At 37.0% G+C, this 21,680-nt stretch overlaps 1 protein-coding gene across 1 annotated transcript in view; it reads left to right on the top strand.

Moving 5' to 3' along the window:
• Positions 1 to 285: 285 nt before the first annotated feature.
• HTR3B (5-hydroxytryptamine receptor 3B) overlaps positions 286 to 21,680 on the top strand; it is a 41,835-nt gene continuing 20,440 nt past the window's right edge. Inside the window, exons 1-2 of the mRNA XM_068556047.1 lie at positions 286 to 325; positions 5,614 to 5,774. Of these exons, the coding sequence (XP_068412148.1) occupies positions 286 to 325; positions 5,614 to 5,774 (201 nt within the window). The remainder of the gene's footprint in view (positions 326 to 5,613; positions 5,775 to 21,680) is intronic.

The raw sequence follows: 21,680 nt of genomic DNA, 5'->3' as shown, positions 1-21,680 counted from the left end.
GAAATTGAAATGTTGGCCAAGATCTGATCCTGGGGCAGAACCAAATGGAGAAGTTAAGAGGTATTGCAATGGCATCAATTCCAAAACATTTGTGTGGTGCTGGTACTGCCCTTGGTCCCATTTAGTGTTTACAAAATAGCACCAGCAAGGACAGCATAAACTGGCAAACAGAGAAGAACGGAATGGAAAGGAGGTCTTTCAGGAAAGATTGAGTGGCATTCCATCCAATAGGCAAGTTCGTGTTTCTCATCTTCTGGAAGTGCCTGGGGAACACTGGCACGTTCAATGGCCCCTCTGTGGCCTTTGGTCCTGGTGGCCACCTCAGGTGAGTCCTTTAATGATATTACTAGGCTTTGAATATTAACGCCTAGAAGCTAGAGACATGGTTTTCTACGTTGTGCTGTATAATTCCTCACAAGTGTTTGTTTTTATTTACCATCTATAAAACGTCGGTCCTGTGAAGCTACACAGAGACCAACAATTTGTTACGACTTTGCTCCTACAATTATAGATGTATATACACCTAGGGTCACACAGTGGGGCTTTACACATGGCTGAAAATATGCTCTGAAATGTTATAATTGTCTGATAAATTTCTGCTTCCTTAGAAATCAAGCTTTCTTTACAACAATTGACATTGAGAGTTTGGGGTATTCTCTTTCAGATTTACTTTTATGTCTGAATAGTATATTTTTATTATCCAAAGTAGTCTTGGCTTTTAGTAACCCAGGGAGAGAGTCCCTTGGATCCATCAGGGCTACAGAAACCTGGATGTCATTTTGGTATTAGGGGCTTTACATCCAGCCGTACAAAGTCTGTGTAGGTGATGAGTGTTTCTCTAAAGATGCGCTCTATAAACTTGCATGTTTTGAGTGTACAATTCCCCTGAAAAATACTTTAGAAACTAATATATATATATATGTATATATGTTTTCTTTCCCTAAATTTCTGGAACTAAAATTCCGTAGTGCCAGTATTAACTCTACTGAACTGAGCCATTTGAATTAGGATACAATTGGTTCTTAGGAAATATACACAAATCAAAAAGTTATGTTTATGCTGGTGTTTCCCAACACCCCATTTTCTTGAGGGTTCTCCTAGAGCTCGTATCTGAATTTCCATGTTTTGAAATATAACTGAAAGTGGAATGAGTCAATTACGGAGATGAGGAAGGAATTTGGTAGCCAAGCAGCTGGCAATGATTTTTTTTATTGGGTAGAGAAGAAAAATAGCCACTTATCATTAAAGTATAAAAATGCTGGGTGTTGAACTTAAAGGATAAAAGCATATCTTAATTATAAAAATGAAAACAGAGGGAATTTCATTAAATGTCAAACGGGTTTCTTAGCAGAAAATAATTGTGAACATTAAACTAAGTAAGGTAAAATAGAAAAATGAAGGTTTGAAAACAGAAGAAATTCTTCTTAATGATTTCTCTTTCTAATGTTTTGCATTATGCTTGATTTTTGCTCTAACTGTGGCAGAGAAAGTGTTTTAATAGTGTCTCATAATCAGTGCTTGACCATAAATCATACTGAGAACATTTGTTGCAGAAAAATTCATGCTTTGGAATTTTTACTGGTTTAATATCAAGATGATTTGTAAACATTAAAGCCCTGAACCAACCACCAATTCACCGCTGCACCCAGGAGACAGTGTGCTGGGGTAGGAGGCCTGGATTAGAGCCATCTAGTTCCTGCCACTCTACTCACCAGCCACGTGACCCCGGGCAAGTCAATTAACCTCTTAGAGACTCTGTTTCCCTGTAAGTTAACTGTTTCTTTTGTATATTCATGAAGACCGAAGAAGATAGCATTATGAAATTGTAAGGTGCAATGCAAATGTAAGATATCACTGACCTGAAAACACACAAATGGGGACTTCCCTGGCAGTCCAGTGGCTAAGACTCCGTGCTCCCAATGCAAGGGACCCAGGTTCGATCCCTGGTCAGGGAACAAATCCCACAGGCAGCAACTAAGGGTTCACATGCTGCAACTAAAAGATCCCGAGTGCCGCAACTAAGCCCCGGCACAGCCAAATAAATAAATATTTTTTAAAAACCCACAAACACAGAAAATAACAATGGGCTGTTTCTGTCCAAAAATGTACAACATGCAACTCTTCCTTTTGAAGGGTTACTCACTGCTGTTCCTAGTGTTCTCAGGGAGCCAGTTCAGGGTAGTGCCAGAGTAAGAGCTTGACCTTTGCATCCAGATCAGTCTTGTTTAAATTCCGGCCTCCTCACTTACAAGCTGTGTGATCTTCAGTGGTACTCACCTCACTAGGCCTAGAGTCCCTCACCTGTAAGTGACCCTTCACGGGGCTGTAGAGTACCTATTCTTGTAGAAGTTAAATGAGATAATTCATGTAAAGGGCTCTCAGCCCAGTGCCTGGCACACAACAAATTATTTAATCAGTATTAGGTATTCAGTAGTACCATGCACCCAAACCTCTGTTTCCTTGTAACATCTCAGATATATGTATTGCTACCAACCAGTTTTCTTGGCCTTCCTTAATCAATAGAAATTGATAAGAGGCCAGACAAGAAATTCAGGCAAGGCTCTACTGGGACCCCTACTATAGCAGGGAGGAGCAAAAACAAGTAACAGGTTCCCTTGCTTGCTTCCTGAGGTGGGACGAGCTGCTTCCTTACATGGGGTGAGGGTAGGGGCGGGTCCAGGGGTCGGGTCGGAGCGGTGGCTGAGGTGGTCTGCCCACCCCTTTGGTGGTGCTGTGTGCAGGGGGCATGTGCAATACCCTGCTTTTGCCCCCTGCTCTTCAGAAGTGGCAGCTGGGTTTTTTGGGTCTTTTTGTATCTTGTTGTCCATAATTTGCCCTAACTGCACATGCACACAGTTATTTTTAGTCCCTTTTAGTTTCTTTGTATTTTGCTTCTTAAGGAGGTGTTTGTCCAGGTGTAAGCACTGCAGCAAAGCACTAGGTCCCAGGTCCCAGCCTGTCTCAGTATCACTCTCTTATAATCCTAAAGGTGGTATACTCACTAAAGCAAAAAGAGCTTTTTTCATCAAAGTGCCCAGAACACTCTAAGATAGGCGTGTGTGTAACTCATTGAAATAAGGAAAACAAAGGAATAATTCTACTGTATTCTTATCTTTTTTAAATCTCTCTTCACCTAAAAGTGCTTCACAGCTCAGTTCCTAACACATTCTACTTTCCAGAAATTTTACAAGTGAATTATTTGAAGCTGATTATTGTCATTCAAGGAGGCAGTGCTAGTGAGGAATCTCTCCTGGGTCTGTTGATAGTTTCCATCAGTGTCTGTTGAAACATCACTGAACTGTGAGTCATTTAGTGCCTGTGTGAATGTCACATTAGCTTTCAAGGGGCATAATTTACTGTTAATTAATGGTCACTTAAATCCTTAATCTCTCTCCTCTAATTGATCTTTCTTCTCAGGCAAATTTGCACTCATAGTAGAAATGTAATTCATTATTTCTTCCCATTTTAAACAAAGAACTCTTTCCCTCTGTAGTTTATTTAAGCATACTTCCGTTTGCTTCTGATTTTTCTCCAATCATTGCCTGTTTCTCTTTTGTTCCTATTTCCAGCTTCCAGAACGTTCTCTTTTTACCCAAAGACTTTGACACATTCTAGAAAGTATGTGTTTACCCATAGGGGACCTCTGGATTGTTTCCTAGAAAAGGTATCAGAGGGGAATTTGAGTCTCCATGAACAGAGGGTATAGGGAACACACATTCATTTCTCAGAATTATGTCTTAACTCTGTCTCAAGTGGTTTCCTGTATTGAAACAGGCACATTTCAGTGGTTCCCCAACTGGGACTTGAATTGGGAGCTTCCAAGGGAGGTAAGAGTGAACTCGCCCAAAGCGAAGTTCTCAGGAAAAGCACCAGAGCAGCTTTGCTTTGGGCTCCAGAATTCTCTCCCCCCAGGGTCCGCCAGCGAGAAACAGTCTCAGGTAGAGAGATTCACAGCACGTTTTTTGACAATCACAGTTCACAAAAACTAAAGATGATGCCTGATGCGAGCCACCCACCTTAGTCCCGCATGCCAGCATAGCTGTTGCCACTTCTGGCGTCTTGTCGGGTGAATAGTTAGGGAGTTAAAACGCTAATTAGATTCCCAGTTCAGATGGTAATGAAAGTGAATATTCCACTGCCCACAATGAGTCTGGAATTGCACCGCCAGCACCGTTGTTAGCATTTTGGTCACACCGACATTGATAAATATAGAAATTGCTGCCTGCGGCAGCAAGTGACACAGCATCATTCATAAAGAGATGGGCATAAACAGGATTGTCGCATGGGGAGAGGATATCTCATTTACAGTTTTCTGTTGGATCCCGCGTGCCTTCAGCAGCTCATCAAAATAACCATCAAAACTGCTGAGAGCCGAGGTGAATTCACGCGCAGGACACTACGGACAGGTTTCACTCAGGCGCTGTTGGCGGGAGGTGTGCAATTTGCTTCAGTCCAATGACTTAGCGAAGCTTTGAATCCCCCAGGGGCCGGCAAAGCTGGTGAACAAAATATCTTTCTGCAATTCTGAGAAAGTCCTCACAGATTTGTCACTTCCAATTGCTGGTGCTCATTTCTCTTGCTTGCTTTCCCCTGGCCTTCCCGGCCTCAACACCAATCACGGCTCCTCTACAAATCAAGATTCCTGGGTCATAGGAAATGGTTGTTCCCTGGAACCACAGAGAATTTTCCCAAAATGAAGATCTCATTTTCTGACAAGTGCATTTTAAGGCAGAGTGAGAGAACAGATATATTTTTGAGGAGAAAAATATGAATTGGAATCTCACTAATCCCATTATTCAGAAATCCACACAAATCTCTGGGTTCAACTGGTTTGTCCATGTTTCTGCTTGGGCTTTCTATGTGATTTTGAATTATGAATGGAAAATCCAAAGAAAAATCCAAAGAGGAAGTTAAATGTTGGCTAAGTGCATAGGAAGCTTTTTCCTATGTACCGGGAGGGGGTGATACAGGAAAAAAGAAAGGATATTGTCTCCAAGATGCAAGATTGTTGTAAAAATGGAACTGTAGGTGCAAGTTTGCATCCTCAGAGATGGGGTTGATTTATTTATCTTTACAATGAGATTTCTCCATTGGGCACTTAGACCATCAGCTTACTTTGCTTTTTTTTTTTTTTTTTTTTTTTTGCTTTTTAATTGAAGTATAGTTGATTTACAATGTTTCAGGTATACAGCAAAGTGATTCAGTTATACACACACACACACACACACACACACACACGTATTCTTTTTCAGATTCTCTTCCATTGTAGGTTATTATAAGATACTGAATATAGTTCCCTGTGCTATGCAGTAGGTCCTTGTTGTTTATTTTATATACAGTAGTGTGTATCTGTTAATCCAAAAGTCCTAATTTATCCCTTCCCCCTCTTTCCAGTTTGGTAACCATAAGTTTATTTTCTATGTCATCAGCTTACTTTAAATAAGTGTCTGCCAATAAGCCCGCTAGTTGGCTGTGAACTTAAGCAGTTTGGATGAGCTGAAAACTATATCCTGCTAGGAGCCACTGAGTTCTGAGCAGCCTGAAGTGTCCTAAAGATGCTAAGTTCCTTTTCTTTTCATAAACGATGAAAACGATGATAGTTTTCTTTTTCAGGAATCCTGGCCATAGATACCCCTCATCCCAGGAGTTCGGCTCTGCATCATCTCACCAAGCAGCTATTACAGAAATATCGCAAGGAAGTGAGGCCAGTTCACAACTGGACCCAGGCCACCACAGTATACCTGGATGTGTTTGTCCGCGCTGTGTTGGATGTGGTAAGGACCATCTTACCATCTCCTAGTCCCATCATTCTTTTGTAAAACTACCCGCTGTTTACGCAGGGGTCTAGGAGAAGTTTTATTCTTGAGACTCTCGTTGAGCTGATAGAGAAGTTGTGCTAGACTCAGCAGTGAGCCTGGGGTAAATATTTATTAGGCAAATCATGCTTTCTAGCCCCCGACTTATATTGTGAGGGCAGATAGTCTAGAAATAGGAATTTCACAGAAATAAGATGTTTTAAGAATTGTGGTCATAGGTCACAGAACATATTTTATGAGCATTGCTGAAACCCAAAATGGTAATAGGCATTATTTTCTATGGTTCACATTTCTTAGTGATAGTAGTGGGTTTATGATAGAAACAACTTCTACAACTCACTGCCTGAAATTTTAAAAGGGGGGAAAAAGTGCCTTGCTATCCTGAGTTTTTAAGGGACTTTATACCTAAGGTATTTGCTAAGGGTAGTGGGAAGATTTGTTTATTAAAGCTCATCTTTCCTACTATGTCTGAAAAATGGGTTGTTGTGGGTATTAAATGAGAAAGTGCATGTAAAGCAGTTAGCAGAGGTCTTAGGAAGCCCTCAGTGATGGCCCGTGTAATTATCTCTGCTTCTTCTTTCTCCTTTTTCTTAATTACAAAGTCTTCAGTATCAATAGATCCCAAATTTCTTTTGATTTCTTTTAAAAGCAGACTTTACTGAGCTTGTTTGTTAAAGTAGTTTAATAATTGTTTTTCAATTTACTTCTCAAAACTTTTTTTCCAATTGAGGTATAATATACAGATATTGAAATGCACAGTATGAGTTTTGATTATTGCATGCACCCACATAATCCATATCCCTATCAATAGGTCAAACATTTCCATCACCCCAGAAAGATCTCCCATTTCCTTCCCAGTCAATCATCATCCCCTCCATCCACGAGGACAACCGCTGTTCTGATTTCTTTCATCATATTTTTGAGCTTCATTCATGTTGTTGTGCATATCAGTAGTTTTTCTTTTTTATTGATAAGTAGTATTTGGTTATGGCTATACCATGATTTGTTTATCCATTCTCCTGTTGATAGGCATATGGGTTGTTTCCAGTTTTAGTATATTATGAATAAAGCTGCTGTGAACATTTCTGTACAAGTATTTTGGTGTACATATGTTTTTATTTCTCTTCAGTAAAACCTAGAAGTGGAATAACTGCCACTTCTCATAGGATAGATGTACATTTAATGAGAAACTGCCAGACTGATTTACAAAGTGGTTGTGCATTGTATACTCCCGCCCATCAGCTATGAGAGTTCCCATTTCCCCACATCTTCACCAACACTAAGTGTTATCAGTCTTTTTAATTTTAGCCATTCTGGTAAGCGTGTAGGGATATTTCATTGTGGTTTTTCTTTATACTTCCCATGGCTAATAATTAAGGGCTCTTTTTTTATGTGTTTATCGGCCACTTATATATCTTTCTTTGTGAAGTACCTGTTTAAGTCTTTTCCTATTTTTTATTTTGTTGGTTGTATTTTTATTATAGATTTATAGGGATTGCTTATATATTCTGGACACAAGTCCTTTGTCATCTATGTATTGCAAATGTTTATTCTCAGTTTGTGGCTTGCCTACTCATTTTCCTAATGGGTCTTATGATGGACAGAAATTTTAAAATTTAATGAAGTCCATTTTTTTACCAGTTCTTTATTTATGGTTAGTGCTTTCTGGGTACTGTCTAAGAAATCTTTGCTACTACAAGTTTACCAAAATATTTTCCTATATTTTCTTTCAGAAGATTTATAGTTTTTAGCTCCATAGATTTAGTTCTGTGATCTTGAGAATTAATTTTTGTAATGGTGTGAGGCATAGGTCATTGCTGTTGTTTTGTGTTTTGTTTTGTTTTTGTTTTTGCATTTAGAAAGGATTTGTTCCATCACCATTTTTTGAAAAGGCTTTCCTTTCCCCGTTGAATTGCTTTGATGTCTTGGCTGAAAATTAAGTTAACTTATAAGTGTCAGACTGTCTGATATCTTGAAATCAGATAGTGTAAGTCCTTGAACTTTGTTCTTCATTTTTAAGATAGTTTGACTTTTTAGAACCTTTGTACTTCTACATAAATTTTATATTCAGTTTGTCACACTTCATTAAAAATAAAAAACCTGCTGGGAGTTTGCTTGGAATGGTGTGGGACCCACAGAGAAATTTAGGGGAGAATTGACATTTAACAACACTGAGTTTTCCAGTCTTTGAATATGGTATGTCTCTCCATTTATTTGGGTCTTCAGCAGTGTTTTATAATTTTAAATGTAGAAGTTTTATACATATTTCCATTAAACTTATCCCAAAGTATTTTTGATGTGGCTATAAATATTACTTAAAATTTTAAATGTTCTAGTTATTTGTTGTCATTATAAAGAAATAGGATTCATTTTGTACATTGACTTTGTGTCCTGTGACCTTGCAAAATTCACTTACTAATTCTAGTAGTTTTTCAGATTAATATTTTCTACATATGCAATCATTTCATCTGCAAATAGTTTTACTTCTTTCTTTTTTAATCTGTATGCCCTTTATTCTTCTTGTCTTGTTGCATTGCCTAAGACCTCTACTACAGTGTTAATGGAAGTGGTGAGAGCAGACATTTTTATTTGTTTCCATTCTTACAGAAAAATCTTTCACCACTAAGTGTGATGTTAGCTATAGATTTTTCATAGATGATCTTTATCAGGTTGAAAAAGTCCCCTCTTATTTGCTATGTGCTGAGAGATATTTTAAAAATCATGAATGATACTAAATTACATCAAATTTTTTCTCAGTCAATTTGAATGATCATATGATTCTTCTGTTTTATGCAGTTAATATGGTAAATTATTTTTGATTGATTTTCAAATGTTAAACCACCCCTGCATTCCTAGAATAAACTCCGCTTGATCTTGATATATATTTCTGGATTTGAATTCCTACTTATTGCAGGTTGCATCTATGTTAATGAGGAGTATTGGGCTATAGTTTTATTTCTTGTAATGTATTTGTCTGGTTTTGGTGTCAGGGTTATTCTGGCTTTATAAAACTCGTTGAAAAGTGTTCCCTCCTCAATTTCCTGAAAGAATTGTGTAACATGGATAATTTCCTTCCCTAATGTTTGATAAAATTCACCAGTAAAACTATCTGGGACTGGAGTTATCTTTGTGGGAAGGTATTTAAATATAAATTCAATTTCATTAACATATATAGGAATATTCAAATTTTCTATTTCTTCTTGTGTCCGTTTTGGTAATTTGTATTTTTCAAGGAATTTGTCTATTTCATCAAAGTTGCAAATTTATTTGTTCATAATATTCTCTTTTAATTCTTTTAATGTCCAAAGGATCTCCAGTGATACTGCCTCTTTCATTCCTCATATTGGTAATTTGTGTTTTCTCTTATTTTCCCTTGACCAATATTGCCAAATGTTTATCAATTTAATTTATTTCTTTAAAGAACCAAATATTGGTTTTGAATTTTCCTTATTGTTTTCTATTTCACTGATATCTACTCTTATCTTTATTTCCTTTCTTCTACTTACTGTGTACTTAATTTGTTCTTCTTTATCTTGTTTCTTAAAGTGGAAAGTTATATCATTGATTTTAAACCTTTTTTCTTTTATAATTTTAGCATTTAAAGTTATAAGTTTTCCAAGCACTAATTTAACTGCATCCTATGAAATTTTGATGCATTGTAAAATTTGAGGTATAAATTATATAGACTGAAGCTCATCTTTTTTTTAAAGATTTACTTATTATTTATTTTTGGCTGCATCAGGTCTTAGTTGCGGCATGAGGGATCTTCATGGAGGCATGCAGGATCTTTCATTGCAGTGTGTGGGCTTCTCTCTAGTTGTGGCATGTGGGTTTTCTCTTCTCTAGTTGTGGCGCGTGGGCTCCAGGGTGCCTGGGATCTGTAGTTGTGGTGCACGGTCTTAATTACCCTGCGGCATGTGGGATTTTAGTTCCCTAACCAGGGACCAAACCCGCATCCCCTGTATTGTAAGGGGGATTCTTTACCCCTGGACCACCAGAGAAGTCCCTGAAACTCATCTGTTTTAAGCCAGTCCCTTCCCCCTAGCCCCAGTCTCTGGCAACTACAGATTTTCTTTTTTCTCCCTATAGTTTTGCCTTTCTAGAATGTCATATAAATGGAATCATTTTGTATTTTATTCTTGGTTTTTGGCTTCTTTCACTTAGAATAATGCCTTTGAGAGCCATCAGTGTTGTGTTGTTGCATATATCAGTAGCAGTATTCTATTGTACAAATGTACTACAATTTGTTTACTTATTTACCAGTTGTTGGACATGTGATGTGGGTTGTTTCCAAATCGGAGCAATTATGAATAAAGTCACTATAAACATTTGCATACGTTTTCACTTCTGTTGGATAAATACTTAGGTGTGGGATTGCTGAGTTGTATAAGTCTATGTTTAACTTTATAAGAAACTGCCAAACTGTTTTCCAAAGTGGATGTGTTATTTTGCATTCCACCTGCAATGTCTGAGAGTTTCAGTTCCTCCACATGATCGCCAGCACTTGATATTGTCAATCTCTTTAAATTTTAACCATTCTAGTAGATTTGTCACCACACAGTAGATTTGTGATATCTCGATGTGGTTTTAAACTTTCATTTCACTAAAAATTAATGATGTTGAACATCCTTCCATGTGCTTACTTGTCAACTGTATATCTTTTAAAATAGAGTATTCGCTCAAATCTTTTACTTTTAAAAAAATAGGTTGTTTATTACCTTATTATTGAGTTGCAGAAGTTCTTTATATAGTTTTGGTCTATTTTTGCATTCTATTCTGTCCAACTAATCAATATATTTCTCCTTACATCAATACACTGTGTCAATTACTGTGCATTACAGAAGTCTTGAAATCAGATAGTGTGAGTCTTCCAACCTTATTCTTCTGTTTTAAAATTGTTTTGACTCTTCTAGGTACTTTGCATTTCCATATAAACTTAAGAAAATTCATCAATTTCTATTTTAAAGACTACCAGATTTTTATTGAGATTGCATTAAATCTATAGATCAATTTAAGGAGAATCAACATCTTAACAATAAGCTTCCAATCCATGACAACAGTGTATCTCTCCATTTGTTTAGTTCTTTAATTTCTTTGCATAATGTTTAGTGTTTTTCAGTGTTCTGCACATATCTGGTTAAATTTATCCCTAAGTATTTCACATTTTTGATGCTATTATAAATGATATTTTTTGATAAGAAAGAGAATTAAAATTTTAATAATATAAATGTATTTTAATTTTGGGTCTCTGTTACTTGCTAGCATACAAAAATATAACTGATTTGTATATATTGGCCTTGATCCTGTGACCCTGCCATCTCATTAATTTTTGAGTCTTCTTGTAGATTCTTTCAGATTTTCTCTGTAGAAGATCATGTTGTCTGCGAATAATGAAAGCTGTACGTCTTTCTTTCCAATCTTTATAGCTTTTCTTTCCTTTTATTGCCTACTGCCCTGACTCGAACCTCTAGTGCAATGTTGAATAGAAGGGTGCACTGTTCTATAAATGTAAATTCAATAAATGTGTTTATAATTTTGTTAAAATCTCCTATAACAATTTTTTTGTCCAGTTGTTCTATTAATTTCATAGAGAGGGGTATAACAATCCCCAATTATAATTGTGGTTTGTCTATTTCTCTTCCCTGTTATTAGATGCATACGCATTTAAGATCGTATGTCTTCTTAACAAACAGAACCTTTTACCATTATAAAATACCCTTCTTTATCTCTGGTAATATTCTTTTTCTTGAAGTTTTTTTCATGCTTACTTTTTGCATGGTATGTATTTTGCCATCCTTTTATTTTCAATTTCTGTGGTACTCAAAGTCATCTCTTAGACAGAGCATGTAGTTTGGTCTTTCATTTTGTTAAACTTTTTATTTTGAAATAACTATAAATTTACAGGAAGTTGCTAATAAATTTATAGGGAGGTTCTGTGCACCCTTCACCCAATGCCCTCCAATGTTAACATCTTGCAAAAATACAGTACAGTATCAATACTAGAAAATGGACTTTGGTGCTTATTCAGATTTCTCCAGTTTTACATATACTCATTTGCATGTGTGTGTATGTTTCTCTATAATTTTATCATATGTGTAGCTTTGTGTAACCACCACTACCACCACATCAAGCTACACAATCATCACCACAGGGCTCCCTGGTACTGTTCCTTTATAGCCACAATCCTTTCTCCCCTCTAACCCTTAGCCCCTGGCAACCAATAAATCCCTTCTCCATCTTTATAATTGTGTTATCTCAAGAATATTATATAAATGGAACCATGTAGTATCTTACCTTTGAGGTTGGCTTCTTTCATTCAGTGTAATTCCCTTCAGGTTCATCCAAGTTGTTGTGTGTATCAATAGTTCACTCTTTTTTGTTGATGAGTAGTGTTCCAGGGTATTGCTATTTTAACCCATCAATCTATGCATTTTAATGGAAGTGTTTTGTCCATTTACCAATACCATCTTGCTATTTGTTTTCTAGCTGTCTCATCTGTTTTCTGTTTTCTGCTCCCCTTATCCTGCCTTACTTTGGATAAATTAAATATTTTTTAATATTTGATTTTAGTTCCTCTAAAATCAAAGTAGCTTTTTTGCAATCCCTCTGTGTATTATTTTTAGATGTTATTTTAGGTATTTCCATACCCATCATTAACTTAATACAATGTACTTAGAATTAATGTTATTACACTTCATATAAAATGTACAAATCTTACAACAGTAAAATTCTATTTACCTGTTCCCCTTACATTTACATACATAATACGCCCTACAATACAATATTATTATTTTAATGTACTTTAAAAAAATAATTCAATAATTTCTCTTTAATTTATTTTAATGGAGGTGTTTCTCTATGTTAATATCTTAGTGCTGCACTATGAATCAGAGACTCTGATTTTTTGACTGAGACTCAGGTATTGAAATTGATGAAAAATAAATACTTTAAAACTGAAAGTATAAATTTTCTGTTATAACACGGTTTAAATTATTTTTTAGCTAATGAAGTTATTTTAGCATAATTTTCCTTGAGCTTAGATAAACCCCTACTCATTATCTCTTCATAAGCAGGTACATTTATTTATTTATTTTTAACATCTTTATTGGAGTATAATTGCTTTATAATGGTGTGTTAGTTTCTGCTGTATAACAAAGTGAATCAGCTCTACATATGCATACATCCCCATATCTCCTCCCTCTTGCGTCTCCCTCCCACCCTCCCTATCGTACCCCTCTAGGTGGACACAAAGCACGGAGCTGATCTCCCTGTGCTATGCGGCCATAAGCAGGTACATTTAAATGAAACACAAAAAATCCTCCTTTTAGCACACAATTTCACTTTTCTCAGCTTTATTTTCCCACTCACACTAGTAAAAGTACTATATCTAAGATCCTAGAAAATACTGTTTAATTAAATGCCAGAAAACGCCCACCCTTACTCTCCAAAAGACCTAGTCTTACACAAAGCTCCAATAGAAAACTCCTTTAAATCTCTTTTCTATTTGGATGTTGAACTAGAATTTTGGAGACAATTTTCTGGGGCTGCATCTTCACTTACTTAAGAGATATTAGTCCTTGCTATTTAGTTGTCAGTGGGTTATTATGTCTATATTGTTTATCGGACATTGTCCAATGGGAAAAGCATGATTTGAATAAAGACACGATATGAGCCATGTTATATGAAACTCCAGGGAAGAGATAGAATCAGCCTTGAGTTAAGAGCTGAAGACAGGTTTCTAGGTCTCTCCTCATTCTTCTACTTTCTGACTTCATATTGATGAAGGTGAAGTAGAATTGCTCAGGCTTTCCTTTAGAGGCTTATTTGGAGATAAAGAAAAGGAGTAAAGTCTTTATATTACTAATTCCCTTGGAACAGCTGTATCAAATTGAAAATTTTAATCTAACTCTTTCTTCCTACCCCAACAAAAGAAAATAAAATTATATCCCTTATGGTGGGTAAGGAGAACACCATTATTTTTTCAAAGATATACTTTTCTCCACTGTTGTGAAGTATACTAACTTTTTACAAGAGTATGTTAGACATATTTTATTGGATTTGGAAAACTTGCCTTCAGGAATATGGGAAAATCTTATATTCCATCCCTCTAGTTTTATTCCTATCTACTGTCTTAACTTTATCTTCTACATGTACTCAATGCTACAATGAACCTGAACTTCTTGTTTCCTGCCTATATGCTGTTAATTCTTCTATTTCCTCCACTGAATGTGTTTCCCTCTTCATTTGCCATCTATCAAATATTATAGTCCTCAAATCTCAGCTCCTAAGAGAAATTTTCCTCAATTCTCCAAACTGACAGCAATGTCTCCCTCTTTTGAATCCAACGAAGTATGTATATTTCTTAATGCCCATAGTTAATTGTTAAAATGTCACATACACTAATAGCTACTTGAGGGAAGGATTTTCTAACTCATGGTCCTATTTCCCACAATATGCAGCATAGTATATCTTACTTCAAAGCTACTGGGTAGATATTTGTCTAACCAATTAATTAAGATATGTGAGTACAATTAATTCTAGGGTTGTCTTTATGAACGACTTAGTCTAATATACTTTGCAAATGTCTCTATTACATTCAGGTGGGCTGCTCCTAAAGTTCGTTCCAGAGGCAGGGCTGGTTTGAAGGACTTGATAAAAATTGCTCACAAATTCTGCTCAGACAAGGACACTCCCAATGTGAATAGATAACTTGTTGGATGCATCTACCAGCAGCTGAACTGCTGGCAACTTTTGTTTGGAGTGAAGAGCTTTCAGCCCAGCTTTCATCAGTGCCCCTCCCTTCCGTTATGTTTTGCCTCCTGTTTTGTTTACATGAAAGACTACAGTCTTGTCTTAGAATTTCTGGGTATTATGTGTACCTTAGGGAAATCTGATTATAGAGATAATCTACTAACAGGGAAGAGTTTCCATTTGTTTCTATTGAGTTTTGTCAATTCTGAATCCAAGATTCCTTTGTATTCCAGTCCATTGACTAGAGCCTCCCAGCCAGACGTTGAGGCATCTGTTTCTATAGTCTTTGGAACTGGGAAAGATAAATAAGAATGTGCGGGAATTATCTGTATATTTGCTAACCACCAATTTAGATCTAAATAGACTCCCTCTGTTAGGAAGACTAATGAATTCCAATTCTCTGAAATATCCTTTGCTTTTAACAAGCAAGATGGAAGGCATCTAAAGAAAAAAAAAAAAAGAAAGAGATGCACAGAGGGAAAAGCTGTGAATAATGCCACCAGAGAACCAATTATGTTCACCAGCTGGCATTGAGAAACTTGTTTCCCTTGACAAAAAAAAGACTTCAGTTTTAGCCTCAAACTTCTTTTTGACATTGTGTTCTTTAGGGCGGAATGACAAATCCTCCCAGACATCCCCATAAGATATTAGGAAAAAAAATCTTAACACTATTGTTACGTGTAACATGACAAAGTGCTTGGCAGGAAGCGAAAAACAAGTGAAGGCATCAACATGGCAGTTAATAAGAACCAACTAGATAAAATGACAGTGAAAATGAAACATTAAGACATAGAGACCTTCCTCCCCAGCCACATGACTGAGTCAACGAGTTATATTCACAACTTGGCATGACAGTGATAAAGAAACTGGTTGGGACATTTCATAGATGTAAAAGTATATTTGTTATGAAAGAGTAGCTAAAAGCTATATTTCTCAGTAATAGAAACAACATTTTGGACTTTTTCCCCTGTTAAGAGGGGACCCTCTTTGATTGCAGCTAAGCCTAGAACTGTGCCTTTTGTGTGTTAGTGGGTGAGATATGATCTATTTCAGGCTCTCTCAGCCAGTAAAACTTGGAAGAAAGTGGTGTCACCCAATCTTGGGCTCTCACTAGGGGTCTTTTTTTAACTGCCCTGAGCCCCTCAGAGCCAATCTTGGCTGGGAGTCCCCTCTGTACCTCCTCCAAGCTGTTTCTTGGGGAACTACTTGTGAATTCAGTGTTTTCATTTTGTACAGTCAGTCCTCCATATCCATGAGTTTTGCATTTGCAGATTGAACCAACTGTGCCTCGAAAATATATTTTTAAAAAATTCCAGAGACTTCCCTGGTGGTGCAGTGGTTAAGAATTCGCCTGCCAATGCAGTGGACAAGGGTTCGATCCCTGGTCCGGGAAGATCCCACATGCTGCAGAGCAACTAAGCCCATGTGCCGCAACTACTGAGCCCATGTGCCACAGCTACCGAAGCCCACGTGCCTAGAGCCTGCGGTCCGCAACAAGAGAAGCCACCGCAATGAGAAGCCTGCGCACCACAACGAAGAGTAGCCCCTGCTCTCTGCAACTAGAGAAAGCCCGCATGCAGCAACGAAGACCCAAGGCAGCCAAAAATAAATAAATAAAATAAATATATTTATTTTAAAAAATTCCAGAAAGTTCCAAAAAGCAAAACTTGAATTTGCCATGCATCAACAACTATTTACGTAGCATTTCATTGTATTGGGTATTATGAGTAATCTAGAGATGATTTAAAGTATACTGGAGGATGTGTGTAGGTTATATGCAAATACTTCTCCATTTTATGCATAAGGGTCTTGAGCATCTATAGATTTTGGTATCTGAGGGGGTTCTGGAGCCAATCCCCCATGGATACTGAGGGACAACTGTATACCATTTTAAAACCTGCCTTTCTCAAGTATCTATTTGAAGTTCATAAAAATCTGCAGAGCAAGTTCACTCAGTCTAACCTTTGCTGAACCACTAGAGTCCCTCTGTATCTGTGCACAGTCCCTTTTTTCTCAAGGTACCTAGAAATGTTTATTCAATAGCAACTTGCTTTTTTGATTGCAAAAAGGGGGAACTTTAATTTTAAAAGTTTATTGTTTCTCTTTCAAATGATGCCATCCTGTGTACACCTGTATAGTCTGAGTACTACACAATTCCAGGTGCACCCCCCGCAAGAAGTAAATATCAATGGCTCCTCCCTACCCCCCACCCAACCTGGATTGAAGAGAGTGGTAGTCTTGACCCTATGCACAAAGATTATATATTTTTGATGTGATTGGATAACTGACTGGATAATTAATTTAATATACTTTGTTCTGGGGAGGAAAATGGAGCTGTTATTTGCTTTCATGCCATAACTCCCCAACTCTATTATTTTACTGAAATTGGTATTATACTTAATATTACAGAAATACAAATGTTATTTTTTTATACATCTTTATTGAAGTATAATTGCTTCACAATGGTGTGTTAGTTTCTGCTTTATAACAAAGTGAATCAGCTACACATATACACACGTTCTCATATCTCCTCCCTCCTGCATCTCCCTCCCTCCCACCCTCCCCATCCCACCCCCCAAGGCAGTCACAAAGCACTGAGCTGATCTCCCTGTGCTATGCGGCTGCTTCCCACTAGCTATCTATTTTACATTTGGTAGTGTATATATGTCCATGACACTCTCTCACCCTGTCACATCTCACCCCTCCCCCTCCCCATATCCTCAAGTCCATTCTTTAGTAGGTCTGTGTCTTTATTCCCATCTTGCCACTAGGTTCTTCATGACCTTTTTTTTTTTTTTTTCCTTAGATTCCATATATATATGTTAGCATACTGTATTTGTTTTTCTCTTTCTGACTTACTTCACTCTGTATGACAGACTCTAACTCCATCCACCTCATTACAAATACCTCCATTTCATTTCTTTTTATGGCTGAGTAATATTCCATTGTATATATGTGCCACATCTTCTTTATCCATTCATCCGATGATGGACACTTAGGTTGCTTCCATGTCCTGGCTATTGTACATAGAGCTGCAATGAACATTTTGGTACATGACTCTTTTTGAATTATGGTTTTCTCAGGGTATATGCCCAGTAGTGGGATTGCTGGGTTGTATGGTAGTTCTATTTGTAGTTTTTTAAGGAACCTCCGTACTGGTCTCCATAGTGGCTGTATCAATTTACGTTCCCACCAACAGTGCAAGAGTGTTCCCTTTTCTCCACACCCTCTCCAGCATTTATTGTTTGTAGATTTTTTGATGATGGCCATTCTGACCAGTGTGAGATGATACCTCATTGTAGTTTTGATTTGCATTTCTCTAATGATTAATGAGGTTGAGCATTCTTTCATGTGTCTGTTGGCCATCTGTATATCTTCTTTGGAGAAATGTCTATTTAGGTCTTCTGCCCATTTTTGGATTGGGTTGTTTGTTTTTTTGTTATTGAGCAGCATGAGCTGCTTGTAAATCTTGGAGATTAATCCTTTGTCAGTTGCTTCATTTGCAAATATTTTCTCCCATTCTGAGGGTTGTCTTTTGGTCTTGTTTATGGTTTCCTTTGCTGTGCAAAAGCTTTTAAGTTTCATTAGGTCCCATTTGTTTATTTGTGTTTTTATTTCCATTTCTCTAGGAGCTGGGTCAAAAAGGATCTTGCTGTGATGTATGTCATAGAGTGTTCTGCCTATGTTTTCCTCTAAGAGTTTGATAGTGTCTGGCCTTACATTTAGGTCTTTAATCCATTTTGAGTTTATTTTTGTGTATGGTGTCAGGGAGTGTTCTAATTTCATACTTTTACATGTACCTGTCCAATTTTCCCAGCACCACTTATTGAAGAGGCTGTCTTTTCTCCACTGTATATGCTTGCCTCCTTTATCAAAGATAAGGTGACCATATGTGCATGGGTTTATCTCTGGGCTTTCTATCCTGTTCCATTGATCTATATTTCTGTTTTTGTGCCAGTACCAAACTGTCTTGATTACTGTAGCTTTGTAATATAGTCTGAAGTCAGGGAGCCTGATTCCTCCAGCTGCAATACAAATGTTATTTAAATGACTCCTTAGCTTTGAACCAAAATCAGTAAGGAAGTGTTTTACACATTTTATTTCACATGTTTTCATCTTGGATTTTCCATGCCTCTTATTCTCTTTGAAGGATGCAATTGGAAAGGAATGGTTTCATCAGTAGTTTGTACCAGCCTTCTTACTTATACATTCCCTGAAACATCTTCAAAAATGGTTTCCTGGGACTTCCCTGGCGGTCCAATGGTTAAGCCTCCGCGATTCCACTACTGGGGGCACGGGTTCTATCCCCAGTCAGGGAAATAAAATCCCGCATGCTGCACGGCGTGGCCAAAAAATAATGATTTTCTTTTTCTTTATTAATACATTTTTTAAATGGCAGTTCTTTTGAGATATAACACAACCACAAAACTCATCCATTTCAAGTATATAATTCAGTGGTTGCAGTATATTCACAGAGCTGTGCAACCATCACCACTATCTAATTTCAGAGCATTTCATCACTTCCAAAGATTTCATACCATTAGCAGCCGCATCCTGCACCCCACCCCCACCGGCCCTAGGCAAACACTAATCTACTTTTTTTTTTAAGTTTTCTTTTGATGTGGACCATTTTTTAAAAAGTCTTCATTGAATTTGTCACAATATTGCTTCTGTTCTATGTTTTGGGGTTTTTGTTTTTTTTTTTTGGCTGCAAGGCATGTGGGATCTTAGCTCCCCAACCAGGGATCAGACCTTCACTCCCTGCATTGGAAGGTGAAGTCTTAACCACTGGACTGCCAGGGAAGTCCCACTAATCTACTTTTTATCTCTGTAGATTTGCCTATTCCAGACATTTCATATGAATGGTATCATACAATAAATGGCCTCTTGTGATTGAATTCTTTCATTTAGCATAATGTCTTCAAGTTTCATCCATGTTGTAGCATGTATGAACTTGCTACTTTTTAGTGCTGAAAAATATTCTATTGAATGGATATGTACCACATTTTGTTTATCCATTCATCAGTTGATGGACATTGGGTTATTTCTACTTTTTGGCTGCTATGAACAGTCCTGTACAAGTTTGCTTTTTTTCCTGTACACACTGTGTGTGTGTGTGTGTACTTCTGTTTTCAAGAGTCTTGGTTATTCACTTAGGAGTGCAGTTGCTAGGTCTTATGGTAACTGTATGTTTAACATTCTGAGGAACTACCATACTGTTTTGCAAAGTGGCTGCACCATTTTATAATCCCACTGGCAATGTAGGGAGGCTTTAATTTTTCTACATTTTCCCAATACTTATTTTCTGTCTTTTTAATTTTATCTGTCCTAGTGGGGTGAAGTGGTATCTCATTGTGGTTTTGATTTGCATTTCCCTAATAACTAATGATGTCGAGCATCTTTTCAAGTGTTAATTGGCCACATTTATATATCTCCTTTGGAGAAATATCTACTCAAGTCCTTTGCTTATTTTAAAATTATTAATTTTGCTTGTGGTAAACTACACATAATATAAAATTTCCATCTTAACCTTTTTTAAGTGTACAGTTCAATGGCATTAAGTACATGCTCATTTTGTACAAACATCACCACTGTCCACCTCCAGAACTCTTCATCTTCCAAAACTGAAACCCTGCACCCATTAAACACCAGCTCCCCATTTCCCATTCCCCAGCCCTTGGTAACCATCATTCTACTTTCTGTCTCTATGAATTTGACTAGTCTAGGTACTTAGACTGTATATAGTGGAATCATAAAGTATTTGTCCTTTTGTGACTGGCTTATTTGTGACTTTGCATAGTGTCTTCAAGGTTCATCCATGTTGTAGCATGTGTCAGAATTTCCTTCCTTTTAAAGACTGAATAATATTACATTGCATATATATACCACATTTTGTTCATGCATTCATCCACTGAGGGACACTTGGGTTGCTTCCACCCCTTGGCTATTGTGAATAATGAACATGGATGTACAAATATCTGTCCAAGTCCCTGCTTTCAATTCTTTTGGGTAAATGCCGAGGAGAGGAATTGTTGGACAATGTAGTAATTCTATTTTTAAGTTTTTAGGAACTGCCATACTGTTTTCCACAGCAGCTGCACCATTTTACATTCCCAACAATAGTGCACAAGAATTCCAATTATCCTCACCAACACTTATTTTCTGCTTTTTAAAAAACTAGTAGCCATCCTAATGAGAGTGAAATGGTATTTCTTTGTGGTTTTGGTTTATATTTCCCTAATGATTAGAGATTATATCAGCCAGCTCCGACTGCCATAACAAATACCATAGACTGGGTGGCTTAAACAACAGAAATTTATTTCTCACAGTTCTGGAGGCTGGGCAGTTCAAGATCAAAGTTCCATCCAATTTGTTTCCTAGTAAGAGCTCTCCTCCTGGCTTGCAGATGGCTGCCTTCTCACTGTGTCCTCACAGGGAGGAGAAAGAGAGATCATTCTCTCTTCCTCTCTTTCTAAGGTCACCAATCCTATTGGATGAGAGCCCCACCCTTTTGACCTCATTTAACCTTAATTATCTCCTAAAAGTCCTGTCTCCAAATACAGTCACGTATGAATTTTGGAAGAACACAGTTTGGTCCATAGCTGTGATGTTGAGCATATTTTCATGTATTTATTGGCCATTTGTATATCTACTTTGGACAAATGTGTATTCAAGTCTTTTGTCCACTCTTAAATAAGGATATTGGTTTTGTTTTGAGTTGTAGAAGTTCTTTAATATTCAGGATAATAACCCTTTATTAGGTATAGGATCCACAAATGTTTTCTTCCATTCCATGAGTTGCCTTTTCACTCTGTTGACTGTGTCCTTTGATACTCATTTTTAAATTGGGTTATTTATCTTTTTATTGTTGAGTTGTAAGAGTTCTTTATATATTCTGGATACAAGCCCCTTACTAGGTATATGATTTGCAAATATTTTCTCCCATACTGTGGGTTGTCATTTGACTTCCTGATGATGTCCTTTCAAACACAAAAGTTTTAAATTTTGATGAAGTCCCATTTACTTTTTCTTTTGCTTCTTGTGCTTGTGGTGTCATATCTAAGAAATTATTGCCTAATTCAAAGTCATGAAGTTTACTCCTATGTTTTGTTC

The sequence above is a fragment of the Eschrichtius robustus genome, chromosome 11, assembly GCF_028021215.1.
Source record: "Eschrichtius robustus isolate mEscRob2 chromosome 11, mEscRob2.pri, whole genome shotgun sequence".
NCBI classification, from domain to species: Eukaryota; Metazoa; Chordata; class Mammalia; order Artiodactyla; family Eschrichtiidae; genus Eschrichtius; species Eschrichtius robustus.
The sequence above is the reverse complement of the archived record's forward strand: the minus strand, read 5'-3'. Positions and strand labels throughout refer to the sequence as shown.